General features: G+C 47.5%; 1 protein-coding gene across 3 annotated transcripts in view; it reads left to right on the forward strand.

Annotated features, from left to right (window-relative positions):
- Window positions 1-21,184, forward strand: part of OPHN1 (oligophrenin 1) — a 76,633-nt gene that overhangs the window by 42,750 nt on the left and 12,699 nt on the right. For 2 of the 3 annotated variants that reach the window (XR_011329558.1, XM_069811636.1), the window contains exons 10-20: window positions 2,027-2,118; window positions 2,243-2,321; window positions 3,647-3,680; window positions 5,520-5,582; window positions 6,688-6,762; window positions 8,979-9,063; window positions 9,424-9,482; window positions 11,010-11,115; window positions 12,893-13,052; window positions 17,135-17,282; window positions 18,576-18,887. Coding sequence is in view for 2 of the 3 variants with exons in the window: in XM_069811636.1 (XP_069667737.1) it covers window positions 2,027-2,118; window positions 2,243-2,321; window positions 3,647-3,680; window positions 5,520-5,582; window positions 6,688-6,762; window positions 8,979-9,063; window positions 9,424-9,482; window positions 11,010-11,115; window positions 12,893-13,052; window positions 17,135-17,282; window positions 18,576-18,887 (1,213 nt within the window). In the remaining variant the exon portion in view is untranslated. The remainder of the gene's footprint in view (window positions 1-2,026; window positions 2,119-2,242; window positions 2,322-3,646; window positions 3,681-5,519; window positions 5,583-6,687; window positions 6,763-8,978; window positions 9,064-9,423; window positions 9,483-11,009; window positions 11,116-12,892; window positions 13,053-17,134; window positions 17,283-18,575; window positions 18,888-21,184) is intronic. The other variant, XM_069811638.1, reaches the window with a different exon arrangement.

Raw genomic sequence — 21,184 nt, forward strand, 5'->3', positions numbered from 1 at the left:
CATCTCTTTCTGTAAGCAAATAGACGTACAAGTGCCACGTCCAGGGCAGTACAGGCCAGCCCTGCTGTCGGGAGCAGTTGTCTGGCAGCACCAGTCCTTAAGACACGCCGGCAGTGGGCTGGTCCCAGTGCTGTGGCTGCAGCTGTGGAAGGGCTCCTGGCCACGGAGTGAAGGGGTGGGTTTCATGTCCCCTCCCTGCCTGGCCACACAGGCGGGTGGTTTGGTGCGACCTGAAAGAAGCACCTCTGTGAAGAGAAGTTTCACCTCCCTCTCGCCCAAGTGACCTGAAGCCCTGCAGGGTTTGGCAGTGGAGACACGGGTTCGTGTAACATAAGCGTTATTCAGACAGTGGTGACTTGCGAGTTTGGTCTAGTGTGGAATTTCTGCCTTTTCTAGACAAGCTAATTTTTATATTTATCCATGCAAATGGGTGGTGAACCTGCAGCCTAGTTTGCACATAGCCCTCTGGCAGTGATTGCAAGTGCTTGAATTACTCAAGTTATTAGATGAGTGTTTCCAAAAGCAGTATTTCTCTGCCTTTGCATGTTCACACAGTCACTGTTTTTTGATTTTGAATTCTGTTCTCAAAACTGGTTACGTGTGGGTGGGACCGGTGTTAGGAGAGGAGGAGAGGGCAGTGGTTGTAGCTCTAAACTGCAATAAGGCAACAATTTGGGGAACTGCTTCTTTCACAAAATGTTTTTTACCAGTGTGTCTGGGAGTTCCCTGCAGTTCCTCAGCGTGACAGAGGAGGGGTAGGATGCAGGCGTGGATGACAGAGTACAGCAAGTGCGTCCAGCTGAGTCCAACCGCCCTCCTCTGCCATGGAGCGATGTCCCCCGGGGACTTCCCAGTCAGGCGTGCTGTTCTCCAGTTCGTGATCTCATGGTCTGTTCTTTGGCAGCCCTCTGCACACTGCAGCAATAAAATAAAATGTATTTTTTGGAAGCCCTTGGCAGAGACCTTGGCAAAGTAATGTCCAAACTATTGACTGGAGAGATCTATTTTCATTTCTGCTGTAAACATGTCTAATAAGGCCAATTAATGCAGGTAGGGGCTTGCAAAAATGTAAATTAGTCCCCTTCCCAAACTCTTGCGCTCTGGTAGTCTGCACCTTCAGGTTGCAGCTGGCCACGCAACTTCAAATGCCACAATTATAAGCAGTGCTCTTAAAACCCCCAAACAACCAGCACACACACAAAACAGCCAGAAGATTATCATCACGGAGTGTAAGCCGGCTGTAATCCTGGAGGTGGCTGTCCTTGCTGCTGGGCTGTTCTGCATCTGCTTCTGTCAGAGGTCTTGCAGATGCAGTGGCAGTGACGGTCAAGGTGATTAACGCATTCCAGGATTGCACGCTCAACCCTAGGGTCTGGTTGGTTGTAAGGTCTCCTGTATGTCTCTTCAGAGTTTGTCCAAAGTCGTGGAGATCTCACAATCACATTACAAATTGACTCTGCTGTGGAGTACAGGGGTATGAACGCAAAAGGCCAGAGCTCAGCACTGCAGTGCTGGCCTCTCTTCAGAGTGCATTTACTCTAGATTTGGTCAGTTAACGTTCCTTTTCTACAAGGTATTTTGTGTAAAGCTGTTTGGACCATGAATGCTATGGATGATCGGTAGTGCTGATCAGCCCTGATAAAAATTAGGACCTAGCTGTGTCAGATAACAGACAAGCATGGTCCTGGCCTCAGAGACCAAGTGACTGCCTCATGAGGTTTGTTTATAGCAGCGTTCCTACTCTGCAGGGGCATATTGCTTGTTGCTGAGATATTTAGCACTTGTTTGCGGGGTAGTGCCATGAAGTCTAGAACATTTTGTGGCTGAGGAGGGGAAGCCTGTCTCACAAAGCCTTTGATGTCTGTCTTTGTTGAGAATGGGAAGGACTGTCTGTGCTCCTGGTACGCTGGGACCCTGGTGCTTTATGGGCAGTGCCCTGCTGGGCTGCAGCCTAAGGGTGCTGAGGAACCCGAAATCCTCTCCTGTGTTTCTTTCCTCTAATGTCGGTTTTCATATTCTCTCCTAGGGTACCTTAGACCTGACACTGAAATCCTGTGTAAGGAGAAAGACTGACTCTATAGACAAAAGGTTTTGTTTTGACATTGAAACTAATGAAAGGTGAGATGCTTAGTATTCAAATGACCTCCAAACCCTGCAAACCTGGATGAAATTGCTCTTTGCTTTTTATTAAAAACAACTTTTGCTTCATTTTCCTGCCTGTCCCTGGGTGAACTCTGTGCAGGTCTGGGACCATCACGCTGCAAGCACTCTCGGAAGCTAATCGAAGGCTGTGGATGGAAGCCATGGACGGGAAGGAGCCCGTAAGTGTTCAAGGAGCTGCTGCCTAGCTGTAAATATGCTGCCTAGCAGTGTCCTCTGCCGGCAGATCCTGGGGAAGACCAGTGACACAGCCGCTGGCGAGTTCCTTTTTGCAGCTGTCACCTCGCTGCTGTTCAGCGAGGTGTACCCGTAATTCAGGCATCGGTTGAGCCACTGCACATCTGAAATGGGGCTTAATGCTGTTCTGCTCGTGGCACAGCTTGCAATGGGGATTTTGTTTTCCCCTTTTAAAGCTCTGCTATGTTCCTTAGTTGTGCCAGACTGCCTAAGGACTGTGGCCTTACTGGGTCTGGAATGTTCCACATTTCTGTTGCTCACAAATCGCTCTCCAGTCTGCAGGAGGTGATTTTTTTGTCTGTCCCTGCTCTGAGCAGCATTTGGAAAGTCTGGCCCACGGGAGCAGCCACCCTGCACCAGTGTTCACCTGCCTTTCTGTGCCTGTTGGTGTTCCCTTCCTTCAGTCTAAGCAAAGCACAGACTCCTGCATTTTACTGAATTTCCTCTAAATGGACAGCATGATGTATTTATAGTGCGGGAAAACCCATTTCTGGCAGCTCCCCTTGCCTTTGGAGAGCTGCCTTTCCCTCAGTGGGCTTGGTGAAGAGGGTTGGCAGTGAGTGTACTTGCTGACCTGCTCAGGGCTGTGTGGCTGCTGATGCAGAGGTGGGATGTGGGAGCAGGAAGGTGGGACATGGGCATCTGCCACAGCACTTTTCCCCTACTCGTTTAAACAAGAAAGGACATGGGATAGTGCGGAGAGGGTCAGTGTGCTTGCGCTGGACAGCCAGTCACTTAAGGGATGCCTGGGGCTTACTTGGTTTACATGATGTGTTATTATGTATAAAGGATTTTTGATTTTCTATCAAGAATGTTACCTGCTGTTTATTATTGATAAAAAAATACAAAATTTATGTTTGTATGGGATGAAGGACTGTCTTGACACTTCAATTTTTAAGAGCAAGCAAACAAACAAAAAAACCACAACCCCTGTGTGCCAGACTGTCCAGCTGCCATTTTTACAGGGCACCTAGAGGACAAACAAAGTTTCCTGTTCAGTTTTTAGGAGACCTCTTTCCTAGAAATAGGTGCTCCAGTGAAATGTAGGAAGTTGGCAAAAACTCATTTATTGTGTAGATAATGGTATCTTGCTTAATTATAAAATGACGTTTCTTTGAGACATTGTCGTACTGTTTGTGATTGGCTTTGGGTGATTTATGGGATGTTGCATTTTCTTTTGAAAATAAATATCGAATCACGTTGCATTATGTTTTTGTTTCTTCCTTCTCCATTCCCTCCCTTTTTCCAGATCTACCACAGTCCCATCACGAAACAGGAAGAGAGTGAGTCATTTCTGCTGCTGTTCCTCTGAGCTGTTGAAGCTGTCTGGAGGTTGGGCAGTATATTTCCTTGCAGATACACTCATCATCGATCTCTGCTGAATAGGCTGTGTATTCCCTCTGTGGCAGCAGTGTAACTTCTTTCCTTTTCATCACAGTGTCTGATACTGAGGCCAGATAAGAATGAGTTGCAAATGGTAAAAGTTATCGATCACAATGTGCAGTTTTTATTTAACCAGAACTAGCAGGATGCGAAGTTCAATTTGCACCTCTAAACCTCCAAATAACAGAGGGGAAAAAAGATCAGTGAGAGATTTTGAAGACATTTCCCTTCGCAAAGATTGTAATAGGAAAATAGAGGTGGCATTTAGTTCCCTGGAGCTCCCATCCCACCACCTTGTCCTGTGTCTCCCCTTTCACAAGTGGGGTGTACCCTACCCGCTGCCCCAGGGCAGGCTGCTGCCCCTTTGCCTTTCCCCTTTTACAGCCCATTACTCAGCAGTGGCTGAGCATGCCGCTATGGAAGGCGCTGAGGCTTCGTTAGCTGAGTGGAAACTTGCATTCTGTATCTTAGAGCTTACTTTTATAGGCACTTTAATTAGCTGACTTTAATGAGCATAGAGGTAGCATCAACAGAGGCGTAAGCATGAAACCTGTTGTTTGACTGTGTTTGCATTACACGCCTGGAAAGAATGCGACTCAGTGTTTCACAAAAGTAAATACGCTCTATTTTTAATAGATTAGAGTTAGACTTCAAGTCGTATTATACGATCTGTGCTTAATGGTGTCTTTACTCATTCCTGTGTTAGAGCTAAGATATATCTGACCTTTTTGTCGCTGTTGCTCAGAGAAAAGAGAATCATTATAAACAACTTGCTGAAAATACAGTGATTTCGTAGGATTCACCAACATGGCCTGTGCTGTGACTGGAGTTGGTCCAGATGTGTCTTGTGGCTGTGTTTTCAAGCAGCATGTTGGTTTAAGTTAAAAAAAACAAAACAAAACAAAAAAACGAACAACTCGCCCCCCTCCAAAAAACCCTACAACTCCCCCCGTGACCCCTCCTCAACCGTCCTCCCCCCCCCCAAAAAAGAACCAACACAAACCAAACCAAACCCAACAACAGCATGGTCGTTTAGGAGAAATTCAATATAAATGTTAGCACTGAACAGAAAGATATTTTGCATTATAACTTGGACAATCCTTCCAGATATCCCAGAAAAAATAGCAGAAGTAGTGGTGTGATTACAGAAGTTGAAATATGTGTATAGAAAAAAATCCTGTCTTTCTACCTGCTTTATGATGCTTGCAAGACACGCACAGAGATAGGCAGTGGTTAATTGGCTGGAACAAAAACTGTGTTCTGCTTTACTCAGCATATCAAGCAGTATTGTTTTTGCTTTTTAATCTACTCAAGTAGATAAGCAGAAATTATATGATCCTATGATGTGGAAAAGCCTTAACTGCAGATCTTGCAGTGCTCTGGAAACAATTAATCAACTCCTTATCAGACACAAATTCACATGTGGCGGGACTCTGATTTACACTTTTATTATTAAAGACAGAAAGTGGGTAGGGAGCAATGCTGTAACTCAAAATAGACTCAAGGAAAAAGGGAGAACATATGGAACTAATAATTCCTTGTCAGGATTTAAAGAATGCCTGTGTTTTCATGGAGGGATGTACATGGTGCAGATGCATGTGTGAACCAGGCTGTGCGCTGAGGCACTGCAGCTTTGTGTGCCGAGCAGGGTCTGGGTATGGGGCCTTCCCAGTAGTTTTCCATGGGGAGCTGCGTGCTGGTGCTCAGGCAGCTAACCCTTCTTCCCTTGTTTGAAACAGTGGAACTGAACGAGGTCGGCTTCAAGTTTGTACGCAAGTGCATCAACGCAGTGGAAACAAAAGGTAAGGTGCCCACCCTGGCATCAGGAGGTGCCGCCATCCTGGTGTTGCTTCCCGTGGCCTTGAATTATATTGTATTTTCTGCAGTATAGTGTTGTTAGTCAATGAAATGGGACTTTGACTTTTAACTGAAGAACGTGTGTCAGAGGAGCAGAAATCCTGCGTGGTCCAGATGTTATACCAAATCAGTTAGGATTGAATTTCCATCTTTATGCTGTTTTCATTCATCGGTTTCTCATCTTTGACTCTGAGAAAACTCATTGTTAGGCAGAAGGAGAACAGCTCTGGAAGTCTCTCTGTACTTGGGGGACAGGCAGGGGTTAACTGGGATATAGGGTTATTCAGACCCATTTTGTTAAAAGCAGCAGGACAGAAGCAGGCTGATGGATGATAGCTCACCCTCTGGTCTTTCGTAAAACGCCCAGCCTGTACCAGTGTACGTTGCTAGCGTGGGCTCTAGGATGAAGATAAATCGCTCCAGAACAGCTGGATCACCTGGCTGCCGCAGGGAAAGGTGGCTGGTTTCATATCCAGAGCCTTTGGGGGATGTGGTCAGCCCAGCCCTGCTGAAGTGGGGAGGAGCAGGGTAATGAGACCCTCCTCACGTAGCCAGGCAAATACAGCAGTTCTGTCTTTCCTAACATCGGCTAATATTTTCGAAGAATCTGCTGAAACGCATTTGCCTTCTGTGACAATTTGAACAAATTAGTATTAAAGCAGCACTGTTTCCAGAAATGGCATCTTTAGGCAGGTAGGGCTTTGCCAGCTCGAGCGCGTATTCCACGCGTTGGCTGTGCTTCCCTGACCGTGGCATGATCCCAGCAGAAGGTACGTGTCCCGGCTGCGCTGGTGGCCGTGCCCGCCGTGGGCGAGCGGAGCTCCTGCCCTCTGCCAGCAGAGCCGGCCGCTGGCAGCAGCAGCAGCCCCTTTACTGCGGGGCAGCCCGGGGTGCGGGGGGACAGAGTCCGGGTGGTTCCTGGGGCAGAAGCTTTTCGGCGGAGCCAGCACCCCGATAGCTGGGAGAGGAGTTCCACTAGATGGGGCTTTTGGACTTCCCTCCAGCTGGGAAAGCCCCTTGGCTAACGCTCTTTGGCTTTCTCCTGCTTAGGGATTACTACAGAGGGTGTCTACCGGACTGTTGGCAGCAATATTCAGGTGCAGAAGTTGCTGAATGCCTTTTTTGGTAAGAATTAATTATTCTGCGCAACTAGATTGTCCTGTTTTTATATTGCTTAAGAGGGACAGAGAGGATCGGGTTTCACAGTGAGAAATGTCCACCATGGTTTTTGGTCCCTGTGGCTCCTCCGAGGCACATCTTCCCCTTCTTTTCTGGGCTTTTTTCTGCAACCTGCTCTAGTGCCTCTCCCTTTAAACTGCATTTATTTATTGGTGGTGCAACCTGCATTTTACGTTAAGTGACATAAAGCAAGGCAGTGACCCTGGAGCAGCGGGGACAAGCCTTCTCCCATTGTGTGCTAAAAATATCCAGGCATTTTGGAGTCATGTGGTGGGGACACATTCCTGCCACAAGCCTGGAGTGCAGGATGTTGGCCAAGGAGAGACGAGCCCTCGCCCTCTCCTCTGCTGCCTGCGCAGCCAGCACCTCCCAGCCTGGGGCCGCAGAAGCTCCTGGTTGAGCCGCAGCAGCAGCGGAGGGCTGTGCACAGCGGGGCTGCTCGCACAGTCGGGCACATGTGGCATGGGTTTGCCAGCATCACCCGACAGTCGAGCAACAGCAAGAATCATTGCTTACCCAACCATCATGACTCCTTTCCTTTGGTAACAGCCTGTGTCCCCGTTCTTATTTAGGCAGTGCAAATGAGAACCAGACCTGAACGAGCTCAGGGGGACCCTTTTCCTCGGTGGGGTATCATGGAGAGCTATACTGGGAAGGTGGCCTCTGCAGAGAGGCTGTTACCCTGGTTTAAGGTTTTCACCTGGAAGGACTGGGATACCTCACTCTGCAATGTATACGTTAATAAGTCAATGTATACATTTCTGCTGTAAGCCTTTCTGTGCACTGAACCTTGTGTTTCATACAAGCATGGGAATTGGTGGGTAGTCTTGGTGGGTAGTCTTTGTACGAGAAACGGTTAAACTCCCTGCAGCAGGTTGTGGGGCTCAGCAGCGTTGCTCCCAGGCTGGGATCTGGCTGAGGCCATCGTGCCCCTGCCCCATGGCACGCATGGGCCGGGGCAGGCTGTGAGCCCCTTAGGTGAGCCCCAAGGGTTGGTCTCCCACATGCCTAAAGGCTGAGCCGTTCTCACTGTCCCTGCCCGAGGGGCTGGAGCATGGGGCAGGAGGTACATTTACCTTGATACCCGTGTGCCTCGGCCTTACTCCAGCTGACATCTGATATTAATGTAGTATTCGCACGCTTTTAATATTGTTTTTTACTATTGTTTACTATTGTTTTTACTATTGTTTATTAAAACAGCTGGTTTGTGCTGACATATAGCTGTACCCAATTCCCACAGAGCCACAGCTTCAGACAGCTGTCCAGTTACGCTTGCATGATGACTAATTACTTAGCCTAAGTTTCTATTGCTTCTTGATTCTCACCCTCCCAATGAATAGCTCTGCGGTTTTCTCCTCTGAACCCCACCAGTGAGTGGCTTTTCATTTTATTTATATGCATTGGTCTGGTTGACCACTTGGCCACCCCACTGTGTATGAACTCATGATGGAAAGTCCAACAACACAGAAATAACTGCTGCAGAAGGATTTCATCCTGAACTTCAGTAAGAAGATAGATTTGTTTGTTTGTTTGCTTGTTTTGTCTCTAGTCCTGTTTCTTTTTTAAAATAAATCATGCAGTTTATTTCTTTAGTCCAGCTGCCCCCCATCCTCCAACTATGTCCTTTACTTCGTCATACTGCAGAAGTGATGTGGTTGTTCGGTAAGGGTAGGCAGGAGCAAAGTGTACTTCCATGCTGTTGTGCCGCCTCCTCTGAGCTCCCTCCTCTCTGTGCAGCAAGAGGGAGTGTTCCCAGAATAGCCTTCAGGGGAGTAGCTGCGAAGGAGGGATTGGAGCTGGACACTTAGATTACTTTGGATATCGGAAAGCTTATCTTGGATCTGTTGAAATGTGTCGTTTCTGCCAGTCTTGGCTATGCTGGGAAAAAACAAACTATAGAGAATATGGTCTCACTAACTTTTCACCACTGCTTAAATGTTACCTTCTGCTGCTTCTTTTGTCCCTAGTTAGCACTGCTCCTCAGCTTTTCTAAAATACTAATGCTGGTACCGTTCTGCTTTTCCCAACCATGAGAATCAGGAGCTTTCCTCATGTGCTGCTGTGGCTTCATTCATCTCGAGAGGATACCCTCCCCGAGAGTGTGCTAGCTATTAACAACCTCAAATGGGCCTTATTTTAAAGCCATTTTGTTCTTCCTCCAGATCCAAAATGTCCAGGGGACGTGGATCTCCAAAGTGGCGATTGGGACATCAAGACGATTACCAGCTCACTGAAGTTTTATCTCAGGTAGCACTGCAGATCCCACCTGCCCCAACTGGGCAAAGGAGCTCGGGGCTGATCCAGGTGAAAAGCGGATTGAACTGCCAGATGTTAACAGCTGGCTGTTGGAAAGGGCAAAGAAGTGACAAAGGCTTTGGGAAGAGGAATGGATTTTTTAATTTTGTATCATTTTTTGAGAAATATACCTGTTGTAGAAACCCCATATCCCATGGGGAAAGCTGTTTAAATAATACTGGCTGGGGGGAGATGCCACTGGGAACCGGTGGTACTGGAGGGCAAGCAGGTTTGCCCATCAGTCCTTCAAGATCAGTCATGAGTGGGTTGTGCTGCCCTGCCAGAGCTTAGTTTTCTTTCTGGTTATTGCAGGAACCTGTCTGAACCCGTCATGACGTACAAGCTCCACAAAGAGTTGGTCCTGGCTGCCAGTAAGTCCTTCAGCTGCCTTGCTGATGGTCCCTAGCCCTGCCCTCCCCAACCAGTGGACATCAAAATCACTTGACAGAGCTCTGCCAGCCCAACACTGGGGTGTCCAGCTGCTTCCCTCTGTAGAAAGAGCAGTGAACCTCTCTTTTGAGTGCTTAATTGTGCAAGGGAGGTGGTGGTGTTTCTTCCCTTCCTTCCTTTGCTATTGCAGTACTCTTCCCTCTAACAGGGTTTCATGCTCTCAGAGGGTCTGGAGAGCCAGGGGATGTCAACTAACCTGAAATCAGCACAAGTGTCCCAGAAGAATTGTTTCTCGATACTATTAATATATTTATTTTAAAACCTGTGAGGGAATGGGATGTGCTGTTGCCATACAGATAGATAGGTGCTTCCGTTAGGTCATGAAATTTGTTCTGGGATGTTGAATCCAAAGTGTCTACCAATACATGAAAGACATTTTTCTGCTGTAGCTCTTGGGACTAAGCCACAGCCAGTATTAACAGAGATTAGCCAAGTAACATGGGTATACTGACAGGGCATTGCCTGTGCTAAACCGGCTAGTCCTCAGCGGTCCTGTTGTTATGGCCATTTCAAATAAGCCATAATAGTTCTGAACTGGCTGCATCCTCAGAGCATGTTAAGAGCCAGCATGCTGAGATGGAGACTACATGGATACAAGGAGTTGATCATGTCCCTCAGCATGAGAGTACTGGCATTTGGAAATTTGTGGCACACTCAAACACTTTGGATTAAAGTATCCTTAACACCCCCATGCCTCCTTGAAGTCAACGGGAGGGTAGGAGAGTGCCTGCTTGTCCTATGTTTGGACGTCTAGAGAATTAATAACACTTCTTTCTTGGAAATGAAAATTTTCCACCACCTACAGATTGTGGTCAAGACCAAGATTTATTAGTTTCAGAACTGGTTAAACCAATGATGGCTGGGTATGTGCAAAATCATAATCCCTCCCCTACCCTCTCTCAGAAACTTGAACCATTAAGCTTCCCAGCTACCAAGATCCCACCCTATTCTTTTCACACTGAGTATTTTATTGTTTCTTGATTATTTATGCTTCTAAGGGTGACCTCTTTGGGTCAGGGACTCAATTTTTTTTCCCTGCAGGACATTTCACCATGTGGTTCAGTGTTACAGCTATCTGGGCTGATAAGATACCCAGCAGAGCGGCCATGTGTTCCCCAGGTGTGCTGGTGTGTGGGGCAAGGGTGCGAAGGGGAATACCCGGCCATGCCCAGCCTGTTTCCCCAACCATGCTCAGAGGCAGAGTGTGACCCTCAGCTCCCTTTCAAGCTTCATTTCTCCCACTTTCCACTTCATTTTGTTTCTCACAATGATTACCCTGTTGCTATGTAATTTCACTTTCCTTCTGCTTCCCTTCGCCAGGTTTGGCCAGCCAGCCCTATGTTGCAGAAGGAACAGCTCCCACAGATTTTCTTTGGTTTTATCTTTCTCTTATGTATATACTTTGAAAGTGGTGGGCACAAACTTTTCTTTGTGTTACTTCTTTGCAGAATCTGAGAACCTGGATTACAGACTGGGAGCCATTCACGCGCTCGTCTATAAACTACCTGACAAGAACAGAGAGATGTTAGAGCTCCTCATACAACACCTCGTCAAGTAAGCAGACATTTTTCTCTAAAGCCAAAGTAAGGGGAATAATGGAGTCAGCAGAACAAGTCTTTTTTTGTGGCAGGTTTGCAAAATTGTATCCACCACAGTCCCCCTAGGAATTTACGTTTTGACTGCACAAATGGTATGATTATCCTTGCTACCCACTGCATTAAGTGATGCTTCTCTTTCTAATTGCCATGTTCATCCCCTTTCTGACAAGTACCAAGCAGGAAATAATTTTAAAATTAAAATACCCTCTGACAGCAGAGCTATAAATTGTCACCTCTCACTCCAGTTAAAAAGAACATTAGTTGTCGGGTTTGGGAATGGCTGTAGGACCTGTGCCTATGGGCTGAATGTGAAGCATGCTTTGGTTTTATGTGCTGCTCTATGGATTCAATGTCCTGAGCCCTTAGAGCAGCACGAAGGCTTGAGTGTGTCAGTCTCTGCTCTCATACAGGCATGTTGGATGCTTGGTGGCACTGAGCCATGCTGCTTCCACCGGTGAGCCACTGCAAGTCTGTTACTTGATGATAATAGCACCAGCACTGCATTGGGAAATGGGTATTTTCCTGCCTCCTTGTCACACCGAATGTGAAGGCTCAGTGTGGAAGCTCTGCCCTCTCCACCCCAGGGAGGAGCAGGGGCACAGCAGGGAGAGAGGCTTGTGGTGAGTCATGTTGAAGCTCAAAAGCAAGGGAGCAATCTGTGTGCAGGTCAGGAAGGACCAGGGCTTGCAGAAGCAATGGCTTTTGTATGACAGGGGTTGCTTTGGACCTTTGGAGAAGTCGTTTTCAAAACTGGACTGTTCCAGAAATAAGCAGGGCTGATCTGGGATTGTCATGTCCTGATACTCAAGGCAAGTGCTTGGCCACCAGTGCCATGCCCTCTCTTTGGGGCGAGGAGGGCTGGCTGGGGGATCCTGCCTGCCATCCGGTTCCAGCCTTTCAGGCACATGTTTGTGTGGTTCTTAGAAACCTCTGCATAAGTGGCAGAGCTGAGTGACTGGCATGCAGTCCGATGAAGCTAACACTGTACTTGTGGTCACTGTGTTTATTCCTTAAAGTGCTTACGCTTAAATTCTGTTTCCTCTCCCCTTTATGCTGACATAAATGCCTTTAACACCAGAGCTACAGGGCAAACTCAGAATTCATTATGTGTCAGCATCAGAGTCTCTCTCCTCTGGTCTGCTTCTGGAAACAGGTAGTGCCCACCTAGGTGGTTAGTACTTCAGTCAACAGTTGGTGCTGCTCCACACGCTTGCACGGTCCTCCAAAGCTTGAAGGCTGCTGGGCAGAGAGAGCTCTGTTCTGTGAAAATGGTGGTTCTTTCAGAAAGAAGATGCTGTGTAGAGATTTACTTAAAACCTCCAAAGTGTGCTCCCTGCATTCGGTCCTCCTCCTTCAGGGAGAGGAAAAATTAAAGCCCAAAGTCAGTTCTGGATAAATAGGGTATTCCAATTGACATGATTCCTTTTGCGTATGTATTGCACAGATGACTTTTGATTGCAGGGTTAAAAGAGGAGCTAGGAGTGGGAAGGGATCAAATAAAAATGCCGCCAGCATGTAGCTCTCCCAAACAGTTGTCCTAGCCAAACGTGCATGTCATGACTAGAGGCATGTTTTGTCTCTGGTAGGGTTGGGAAACAAATTCTGCTGAAACAAAATGAAGAAAATTGAATGACTGATTCTAACTGTATCCTTTTCCATTGCTTGGAATAAGATCTGTTTGGAAAAAACCAAACCAAACCAAAACTTATTCCTTTTATCCCTCCTCTCCACAGCATATGTGAGCACAGCCGAGAGAATCTGATGTCACCGTCTAACATGGGAGTGATATTTGGACCTACCCTCATGCGAGCACAGGAGGACACCGTGGCAGCGATGATGAACATCAAGTTCCAAAACATAGTAGTTGAGATCCTCATCGAGCACTTTGGGAAGGTACAGGTGGCAGCACTGGGAATGCCTCCGTGCAGCTCCTGGCTGCTCCATCATGTTTGTGCAAACTGTTGCTGTGGCAACGATGTAGAGCTCTGGCTCCTTTTCCTGGAGTCTCCTTAGGGACTGGTTTTTTTTTTATATAATATACTGTTCTGAAATGCTTCATAAGGAAACAAAAAGCGTAGCAGATATGTTCCTCACTGTTGCCTTTAGCTAGTTCTGAAGGAAAGCCTGAGTCCAGGGATTTTTGCTTTTCTGTTTAAAGAGGAGGAATTTTTATTGGAAAAAAACCTATTCCACACCTGGACCTTACACTTTCCTTAGCTGAAGACAGGAGCTAGACCAGAGCATAACGGGTTTCAAGAGGCACAGTCCAAGATGAGACACTATACAACTATTAATACAGGGGAAGAAACCCCAAAGCAGACATGTATTGAAGGGTTGATGAAAATAATTCAGCTGTGTATACAATCTGTTCAGATCCAAGTGTGGGCAAGTCTGGGGAGGGGAGCTGCTGCCTGGGGTGGAGCTGTCAGAGAAGACTTCAGCAGGCAGCCAGTGCCCCTTGTGTTGGGGCAGTGCTCTGCACAGGGCAGTGAACCCTGGCGAGGGCTCAAGCAGTGTTTGGCTTTCATGGGATCTTTGCTGAATATTTTTGTCCAAGAGCATTGCCTAAATGCACAGCCTGGATTAGTCTGCTGTGGTGGGTGCTGAAGATTCACATGTAGACAACAGCTTTTTGTTGTGTGGTGTTTTGTCTCCTGATGGAAAGCAGAATATTCCACTGTCTTCTGTATTAGCGCTTTCTCCTCGTGATACCTGATATAATGGCTTAGGGTTCTCAGGGTGGCTGGAGGATGATAGAGCCATATGTTGATATTTAAAAACTCAAGCAGCATTTGCATTCAGATCAGCACACCAGGAACCAGATTGCTTTCCTGATAACAGTGCTGGGTCCGAAAGATTGAGTTTGGTCCTTCAGCTTTTCATAATACTTTACATTACAAAGTGTCCAAACAATCTCTTATGTCTTAGAGGAGGGGAAAGTTTGAAGGCATCTTTTAAAGGATGTTGCTTGCTGTAGGGAGGGTGGGGTAGCGCTCCCAACAGACAGGGCAGCACACATGTGGAAGTGAAGCTCCCTTTTTGGGAAAGGAAGAGGAAGACGAAGCTGAAAGAGCAGGGTTCTTGCAAAAGTGGATGTGGAGTTGGAGCAACCAAAGGGGGACCAGATGGGTGGTGTGGGAGTTGGTTGTGGTTCCGAGGATCGAAACCAGAGAAATGGGATGAAAGAGTTCACAGACATTTTTGAGTACCCACACAAGAAGCTCGTGAAAATCACATGCCAGTTCCTTTGTAGGTCTCTGCAAATGCTTTTAATAAGTTCCCACAGCAAAACAGTGAATCGTTTGTGTTAGGATCCTCACACAACTTGCTCCAGAACTGAGCCTCTGTCCTCCCCTCTTGTACAGCCTGCAGTGCAGACTGAGTCAATACACGATTTACATTGCCACCTCTAAGAGCTGGAATTAAAACTTTAATTAAGCCAGACATCCCTTTGCTTACTTTTAATTTCTTCAGCGATAAGGTTAAGTTAGTAACATTTATTAGATTGAGTTTGTAAGTTCAGCATCAGAGTTGAAAGTATCTTCAGCTCAGACATGAGCAAACACTTTAAATGAGTCTAGAAGAGGAGAGGGATATGATTTATATGGTGCAGCATGAAGACTCTAAGGACAAAGTAACTATTCATGAAGTCTTTGTGGATAATTACTGTTTCCACAGCTTATATTTCAATGCCATGGTTAAATTAATTAAGTTGATCACTCTGGAAACACTTTCTTCACTGTACAAACCTTCTAAATATGAGTGTCTGTCAATATCTTTGTACCTTCAGGTTGTTTAACTTGGATTTTCATTTAGAAGGCAGAAGCAAAGCAGAGGCTGCACCCACATCTTAAAAAGAGTAGTTTGCCATGGATTTTAGCATGGTTTTCAGATGTTGAAAAGCATCTTGTGAAAACAGCATTCAGTGGTACCTGTATAAGCATCCGTGGGGAGCTTAACACTTCTTTTTCTTTAAAAAATAATATTGGATTCTTGTCAATATGTAGGATTGAGATTGATATTTCCAAACAATTGCCCTGCTGCAGTTAATCCTTTGCTATTTTAATAATACATAAGCTGCTGCTTTTATATCACGGGCTGTTAATGTCATAGCAAATTCCTCTGAATCCAGGTAGGGGGACTCACTGGACCTTGTATTCTGGAGTGGGAAAAATGTACTGCCCCTGCAAAGGGCAGAGCCCCTGTTGGCATTAAGCATCAGCAGCCATGCCGTGTCACCGAATCGGGAGAGAAAAGCAGCTTCAATGACCAGATTGGGGTTTGGAGCTGGTCTGGGTCTTTGCCCTGAATGTGTTGTTCCTCCCCTCTTTGTGCAGAGTAGGGCAGACTAAGTCAGGAACAAAGCTGGAGTACCAGCACATGGTATTTATACTGAGCCTGCTGAGTGAAAGCCTGGGCAGACTAGGTTGGGTGCAGTTCAGGTCCGACCTTGCCCCTGCGCTCCCCAGGTAAGGAAGATGTGGGGAGCCCAGCTGCCAGTGCCCACCCTCACCGTGGTACATGCTACCTAGTCTTTGGGATCAAGACGGTTAAAGTGGGGGCATGTTTTTCTCTCATCCCCCTTCTTGATTTCCCAGAACTGCTCTTTGGCTGGGAGAAGAAGGAATATGCTTTTGGTCTGAATTACGAAAACAGCGTACTTAATCAAATCAGAATGTTAAATTTCTTCATTTTAAAATTTTTCTGGGTAACACAGTAAAATTGTTCTTCCATAACAAAGCATGCACCGAGGGAGCGGAGACCCTCCTCATCGGTGGGTCTGGCACCAGCTCTTGTCCTCTGGACTTGAGCCGTCTCCTGCTGACAGCCAGGAAGGGACCAGGACGGGCAGCGCAGCCTCGAGTCTCGGCAACTTGTGCTACCCCGTCTGCTGTAACTCACTCTTTAAAGCCTGATATAAATTCAATGAATATCCACGCGAAAAACACAAAAGCAGTGGGTTTGGTCCTTAATGTGGTGTTTCAGATCTTCAAGAGACTGCCCGGAAGCTTAATTCTTTTTCAGCTTTTAAAAAAAGCACTGACATAAGTAAGAACCTCTACATTAAACCCAGCCAATTAGGTGCCATATGACCGGTGAGGAAAGGAGATAAAACTCCTTAGCAGCTTTGTTTTTATGCCAGTATTTCATCCAAGATAATTTCACAGAGCCACATACTTCCTTGTAAGCCAAGAGCTGAAGGGTTTTTTAGCATTCAATCTAAAACAACGTGGTGGTTTGTTTGGGTGCTTTCTGTAGATTATATCACCTCGCTGGTGTGGAAAACTTGATGTTTCTCAGAAACTGTCAGCTTCAAAACTTCCTTAATCTGCTCCAGGATAATTTGTTTCTACACATTTTGTCTGTATTTGTGATTTTGCTGTGTTAATTAGTTTAGCACTGCAGTTGCTGCAGTGGGTGTGCAAGGTGCAAAGCAGGCAGCCTGTCCATAGGAAAGACCACGGCAGGATGCGTCTGTAGACCCATAACTAAAGCATCAGCGCTGCTCCAGCCCCTCTCTAGCCTCGGCAGCCCGGGCTTTCCCAAGTGCTACCGACCCTTGAGAGGGGCTGGTGCGCACCATCTGTCCCTCTCTGGAGACGCTGGTTAGGAGCTGGGGTCACAGGGCTGGAGCAAAGGGCTGCGAGGCTCTCATGGGCTGTGGCTGGTCAGAGTGGTTTGGAGCAGCCCTGGCTTTTCCAGCCCTCCTGGGTCAGTCAGAGGTGACTTGGGCCACAGATGGGTTCTGTGCCTGCTGGAGAGCAGAGAGGAGCAGGGCAGCCCTTGGCAAAGGCAGCGGGCGGCCACTTGCCATGCAGGAGCTGGGTCTGTGCTCCTGGCATGGCTCAACCTCTGAACTCCCTACTCTGCTGCGAGGTGCCTTTTAATGACACCAGGTTAATGAGGCGAGCCTCTGGGGATGTCATTCAACCTGGTGGGATGGAAGAGTCATCTAAACGTGTCTGTCTTTACAGATCTACTCCGGCCCTCCAGAAGACACCACTGCCCCCCCAGTGCCTCCTCCCAGGGTGGCTGCCCGGCGACACAAACCCATCACCATTTCCAAACGTCCTCTGAGGGAAAGACCCGTCTTCTTCGGTGCTTCTGTGGAAGAAAGTGGAGGTCAGTCCGGCTGGTCACTGGTGCCTTACCTGCCTCTCCCCACTCCTGTTTCTTGTAACACTTTCCAGGAGCAATGGAGATAACAATAGCAGGACTGCACTTCCCAGGCCATGAACACAGCAGACAGCGAGATCTGTTGTTCAGTGAGAAAGGAAAGGAAAAAAATACTCACACATAGGTTGCATCACCTCACAACTCAAACTCCATGGGGATTTATTTTTTCTGTTACTTGTAGCATTCTCCGTTACTTAAACTAAGACTTGTTCTTACATACGAGAAGCCCAGTGGAAAGGTTTTGCAGCTTCAGAGGCAAAAATGTGAAGTGCTGGAGACACAACCGAGGAGGAGAGTTGGTGGGATGGGAGCGAGTGTGCCCGGGCTGGGGGTGGCTGTGTGCTGCTGGAGTCTTGTCCCACCAGAGCGCATCAGTCCCAAGAGGGTCTGCAGGGCTGGCTCAGTTGCTGGTGATTTTACATCCAGAGCAAGAACACTGAAGCACTTTCTCAGGACCCAATGATAGTATTTTCTAGACCAAGTACAGCTCTGCTGTTAAGTTCATTTGATTGTAAGGAAATGGTAAGGCCCTTACTATCATGTTGAAAGGCATGTCAATTTAAGGTCATGTTTCTCTTTGCACCCGACTTGCTGTAATTGTCATTGCAAGCTGTCACCAAAGAGATGAAAAGTCTTTCTCTGGTACAGTTTTCAGAGCTTTGATGATGTTTTAGGCTTAATACTACAAGTGTGCTTTTTGGCACTAGCAAAACATGATTGATTCAAATTGCTTTTTAAAATCACAAGACTGCTCATGTAGCTGGAGATGGCCTTGCATTTAAATGTTTCTCCAAACTGGGAGCAGAAGCATTAGCGTTTGGCTGCACCAAGGCTGCAGGGTGCAATCAGTTTCATAGCCGTGCTTCTGCACCATGTGCCTGGGTCTCTAGCACGGCAAGAGGGATGAGACGAATGATTTTTGGAGGGACGTAAAAGCATGGTACACAGCTTCTCCTGAGCAAGAGTACTGGAAATTTAAAAGAAACCCGTGAGTATATTCTGTGATATTCAGTGTCGCTTCAGTTTTCTTTATTCCTCAGCATTTGGGTGAGCCGCTCACTATTTGTGTTTTGCTCAGGGTGAGGGTCTGTCGATCCCCCGCTGCAAGCATGCTTGTCCCTTGGTACCGCAGGAGCCGCACAGCGCTGGGGGAGAGCTCTGCACTGCCGCGGGGCAGAGACCACCGCGCCTCCACGCTGCTTCCTAACCTGATGGCTGTCTGTCCCCTTGGCTCCGCAGCAGACCGGCACGGCCAGACCCCCAACGGCAGTGGCAGTGTCGGCGTCGGCCCGGAAGCCCCCAAGCCGCTGCACCGCAGCCGCCTGCCCGCGCCCCGGCCAGGGGGGGACGAGCCGGGGCGTCCCCCCGCCGAGGGCCGGCCTGACCCGCGTGCTGAGGCGGAGGTGGGGAAGATGGTGGCCAGGCTGCAGGATGGAGGAGTGAAGCTGGCCGGCAAGGCTGCCAACGGGGTGGTGGCCAGCCCTGCCCTGAGGACCTCCACGCTCCAGGCCAGGAGACCGGCTCCCCGGCCAGGGATCTACAGCAGAGAGGGTGAGTGTGCGTCCGGAGCCGTGGCTCGCGCCGGGGTCCCAGCCGAAGCAAGGCAGAAGGAATGCTGATCTCCCAGGGGAAGCTCGAGGCGCTCGAGCCGGCCCTCCCGGCTGCGCGTCATGCGCCGGGACAGCCGGAGCGGGTGGTGGGCTTCTCGCCTCGAGTCCTCTTGGTGTAGCTCAGCAAGAGGGGTTGGGAGACCAGAACAGCTTGAGGTCCGGGCACAAGGGTTTGATCAGACCTTGGCCTCCTGAGTTGTCCTGGTTTATTTCAGACAGTGGGTACTTTTGGTCTGTTGCTTACTGGGGGTGCGGCTGCTCTGCCGGGTTTCAGAGCAGCCTGCAGAGCCTGGTGCCGGTGCCGGTGCCGCCCCTCCTTGCTGAGCCAGGCAGGTGCCACCGGTGTCAGATGAAGCAGGCTTTCCATGCAGTAGCTGAGCCTCTGCTTGTGCTGAGCTGAACCTAGCTCAGTGGACTCGTAAAATTTAGGCTTGAGTAGCGATATAAAGGCCATTAAACTCGAAGCAATTTGTACCCCGTCTAACCAGCTGTAAGCACTCTGGATTGTCAGTGCTCTCCTCAGCAGAGACAAGGAAAATGGCAAAAGTCACTACCAGATTTTAATTTCTGATGGGTTTATCTGTCAGGCTCCCTGTGACACAGCTTCTGGCTTACTGAGTCTTTACTGGGAACGTTTATTTCAACAGTTCATCCTTTGGTGTTAAATATAAATAATGATTGTTATTTGTATTCTAATAAGCTTTATACAGAAGTTTATTACAGGTAGAAATAATTAGTTTGGGGCCAGATCTGAGCTGGCATTGTCTGTTCAGTAGAGGAAGGCAGGTGGGCATTTGTGTATCTGCGTGTCTGTAGACATTCTCCCCTGCAACACTAGGGAGCCATTTGCAGGACAGTACACTTTGCTGTAATTGTGGGTATTTGGTGCTGAGTTTTATAAAATACTCAGGACAATGGCCATAATAAAAGATGTATTGCTTTCTGCAATTTGCCAGCTTTTGCTGTGCACTTTCCAGTGCTTTTCAGATGCTGTCATAGCCTGACAGCTTCACAGTCCTGTAATTAGAAAATAAAAACCAGGCTGTGTTCTTGACAAATGACCCCCATGTGCAACAGAGAGAAAGAAGAAAGGCCCAGCTGGGTAGCACAAACATTAAATTCATCTGACTGACACTACTGGCTTAATTTACATTTGTCACAAAAATGGTAGGTGGAAATCTGCTTTTGGAAGAGTAAGATAGCTTTAAAGTCGGCTTATACATCAACTGCATTTAGTGCTTCAAAGTTTTGTGGTTTTGCATTATCACACATAGTGTGCTGACAGCATGTCCTGGAGCCACAGCGTAATAAAACTGGCTGTGTTGATCCTTGAACGTATAGGTAGAAGAACACTGAAGTAGCTGTGTTGATACATGCAAATCAGTGCTAGAATGCTGTATTGAGCTTTTAATGTGCACAGTTTGGGGGTAATTTTGAAAAACCAGAGAAACCAAGAAGTGTAGGCTGAAGGATTAGGAAACAGGCCTTTTACTGAGAAATTCAAGTTTTACAGCTTACCAAGGAGAAAATTAGGATCAGAATTTACAAATGCCAAGTATGGAAGAGAGTTGGTTAAGGACTGGTGTTTGAGCTAGCACACCAGGGTATAATAAGGTTCAGTAACTAAGGGGTTGACAGAGCCTTGGTTAAGTAGTTGCAGCAATTAATTGTTTTACCAAATAGAAAAACATCATTGACTTATTTCTAATCAGAAACAGGACTCTCTAGCAGTGGAAATATCTAAATCGGAAGGGCAGGAACCCAGCCCTTGAGATGGTTTTGTGCCATATAAATGGCCAGAGGAGAAGATCACAAGGATTGCTGTCCTGCAGAAATGCGCACTGGAGGGAAGGTGTGGGGTCACCAGGGGCGTCAGGTAAAGTCTGACACTTATTCCTTACTCGCTTAACCCTTGAAAGTATTCAAGGGTTAAGTGAATAACGACGCTGGCTGGATCTTGGGAAAGAAAAGCAGCCAAGGCAGAAACTCCTGTGAGCAGAGCAGAAAGCTGGGGGAGAGGACAGGTCGTGCCACTGTCCAAGACAAAAACTCAGAGAAGCAGCAGCCCTGGACTTCAGGGATCACCAATTTGTGCTATTCTTCTAGCTTTTGAAGAGCAGCACTGCACAGGTTTTGTTTAAGAAAACTTGTTCCCAGGCAATATCATCTTTGCAATCAGCAACTATATCAAGTTTTTCATCACAGGGTCCAGCATCAGCCCCTCTTTCTAGTGCCAGG

This window comes from Haliaeetus albicilla, chromosome 23 (assembly GCF_947461875.1).
Source record: "Haliaeetus albicilla chromosome 23, bHalAlb1.1, whole genome shotgun sequence".
NCBI classification, from domain to species: domain Eukaryota; kingdom Metazoa; phylum Chordata; class Aves; order Accipitriformes; family Accipitridae; genus Haliaeetus; species Haliaeetus albicilla.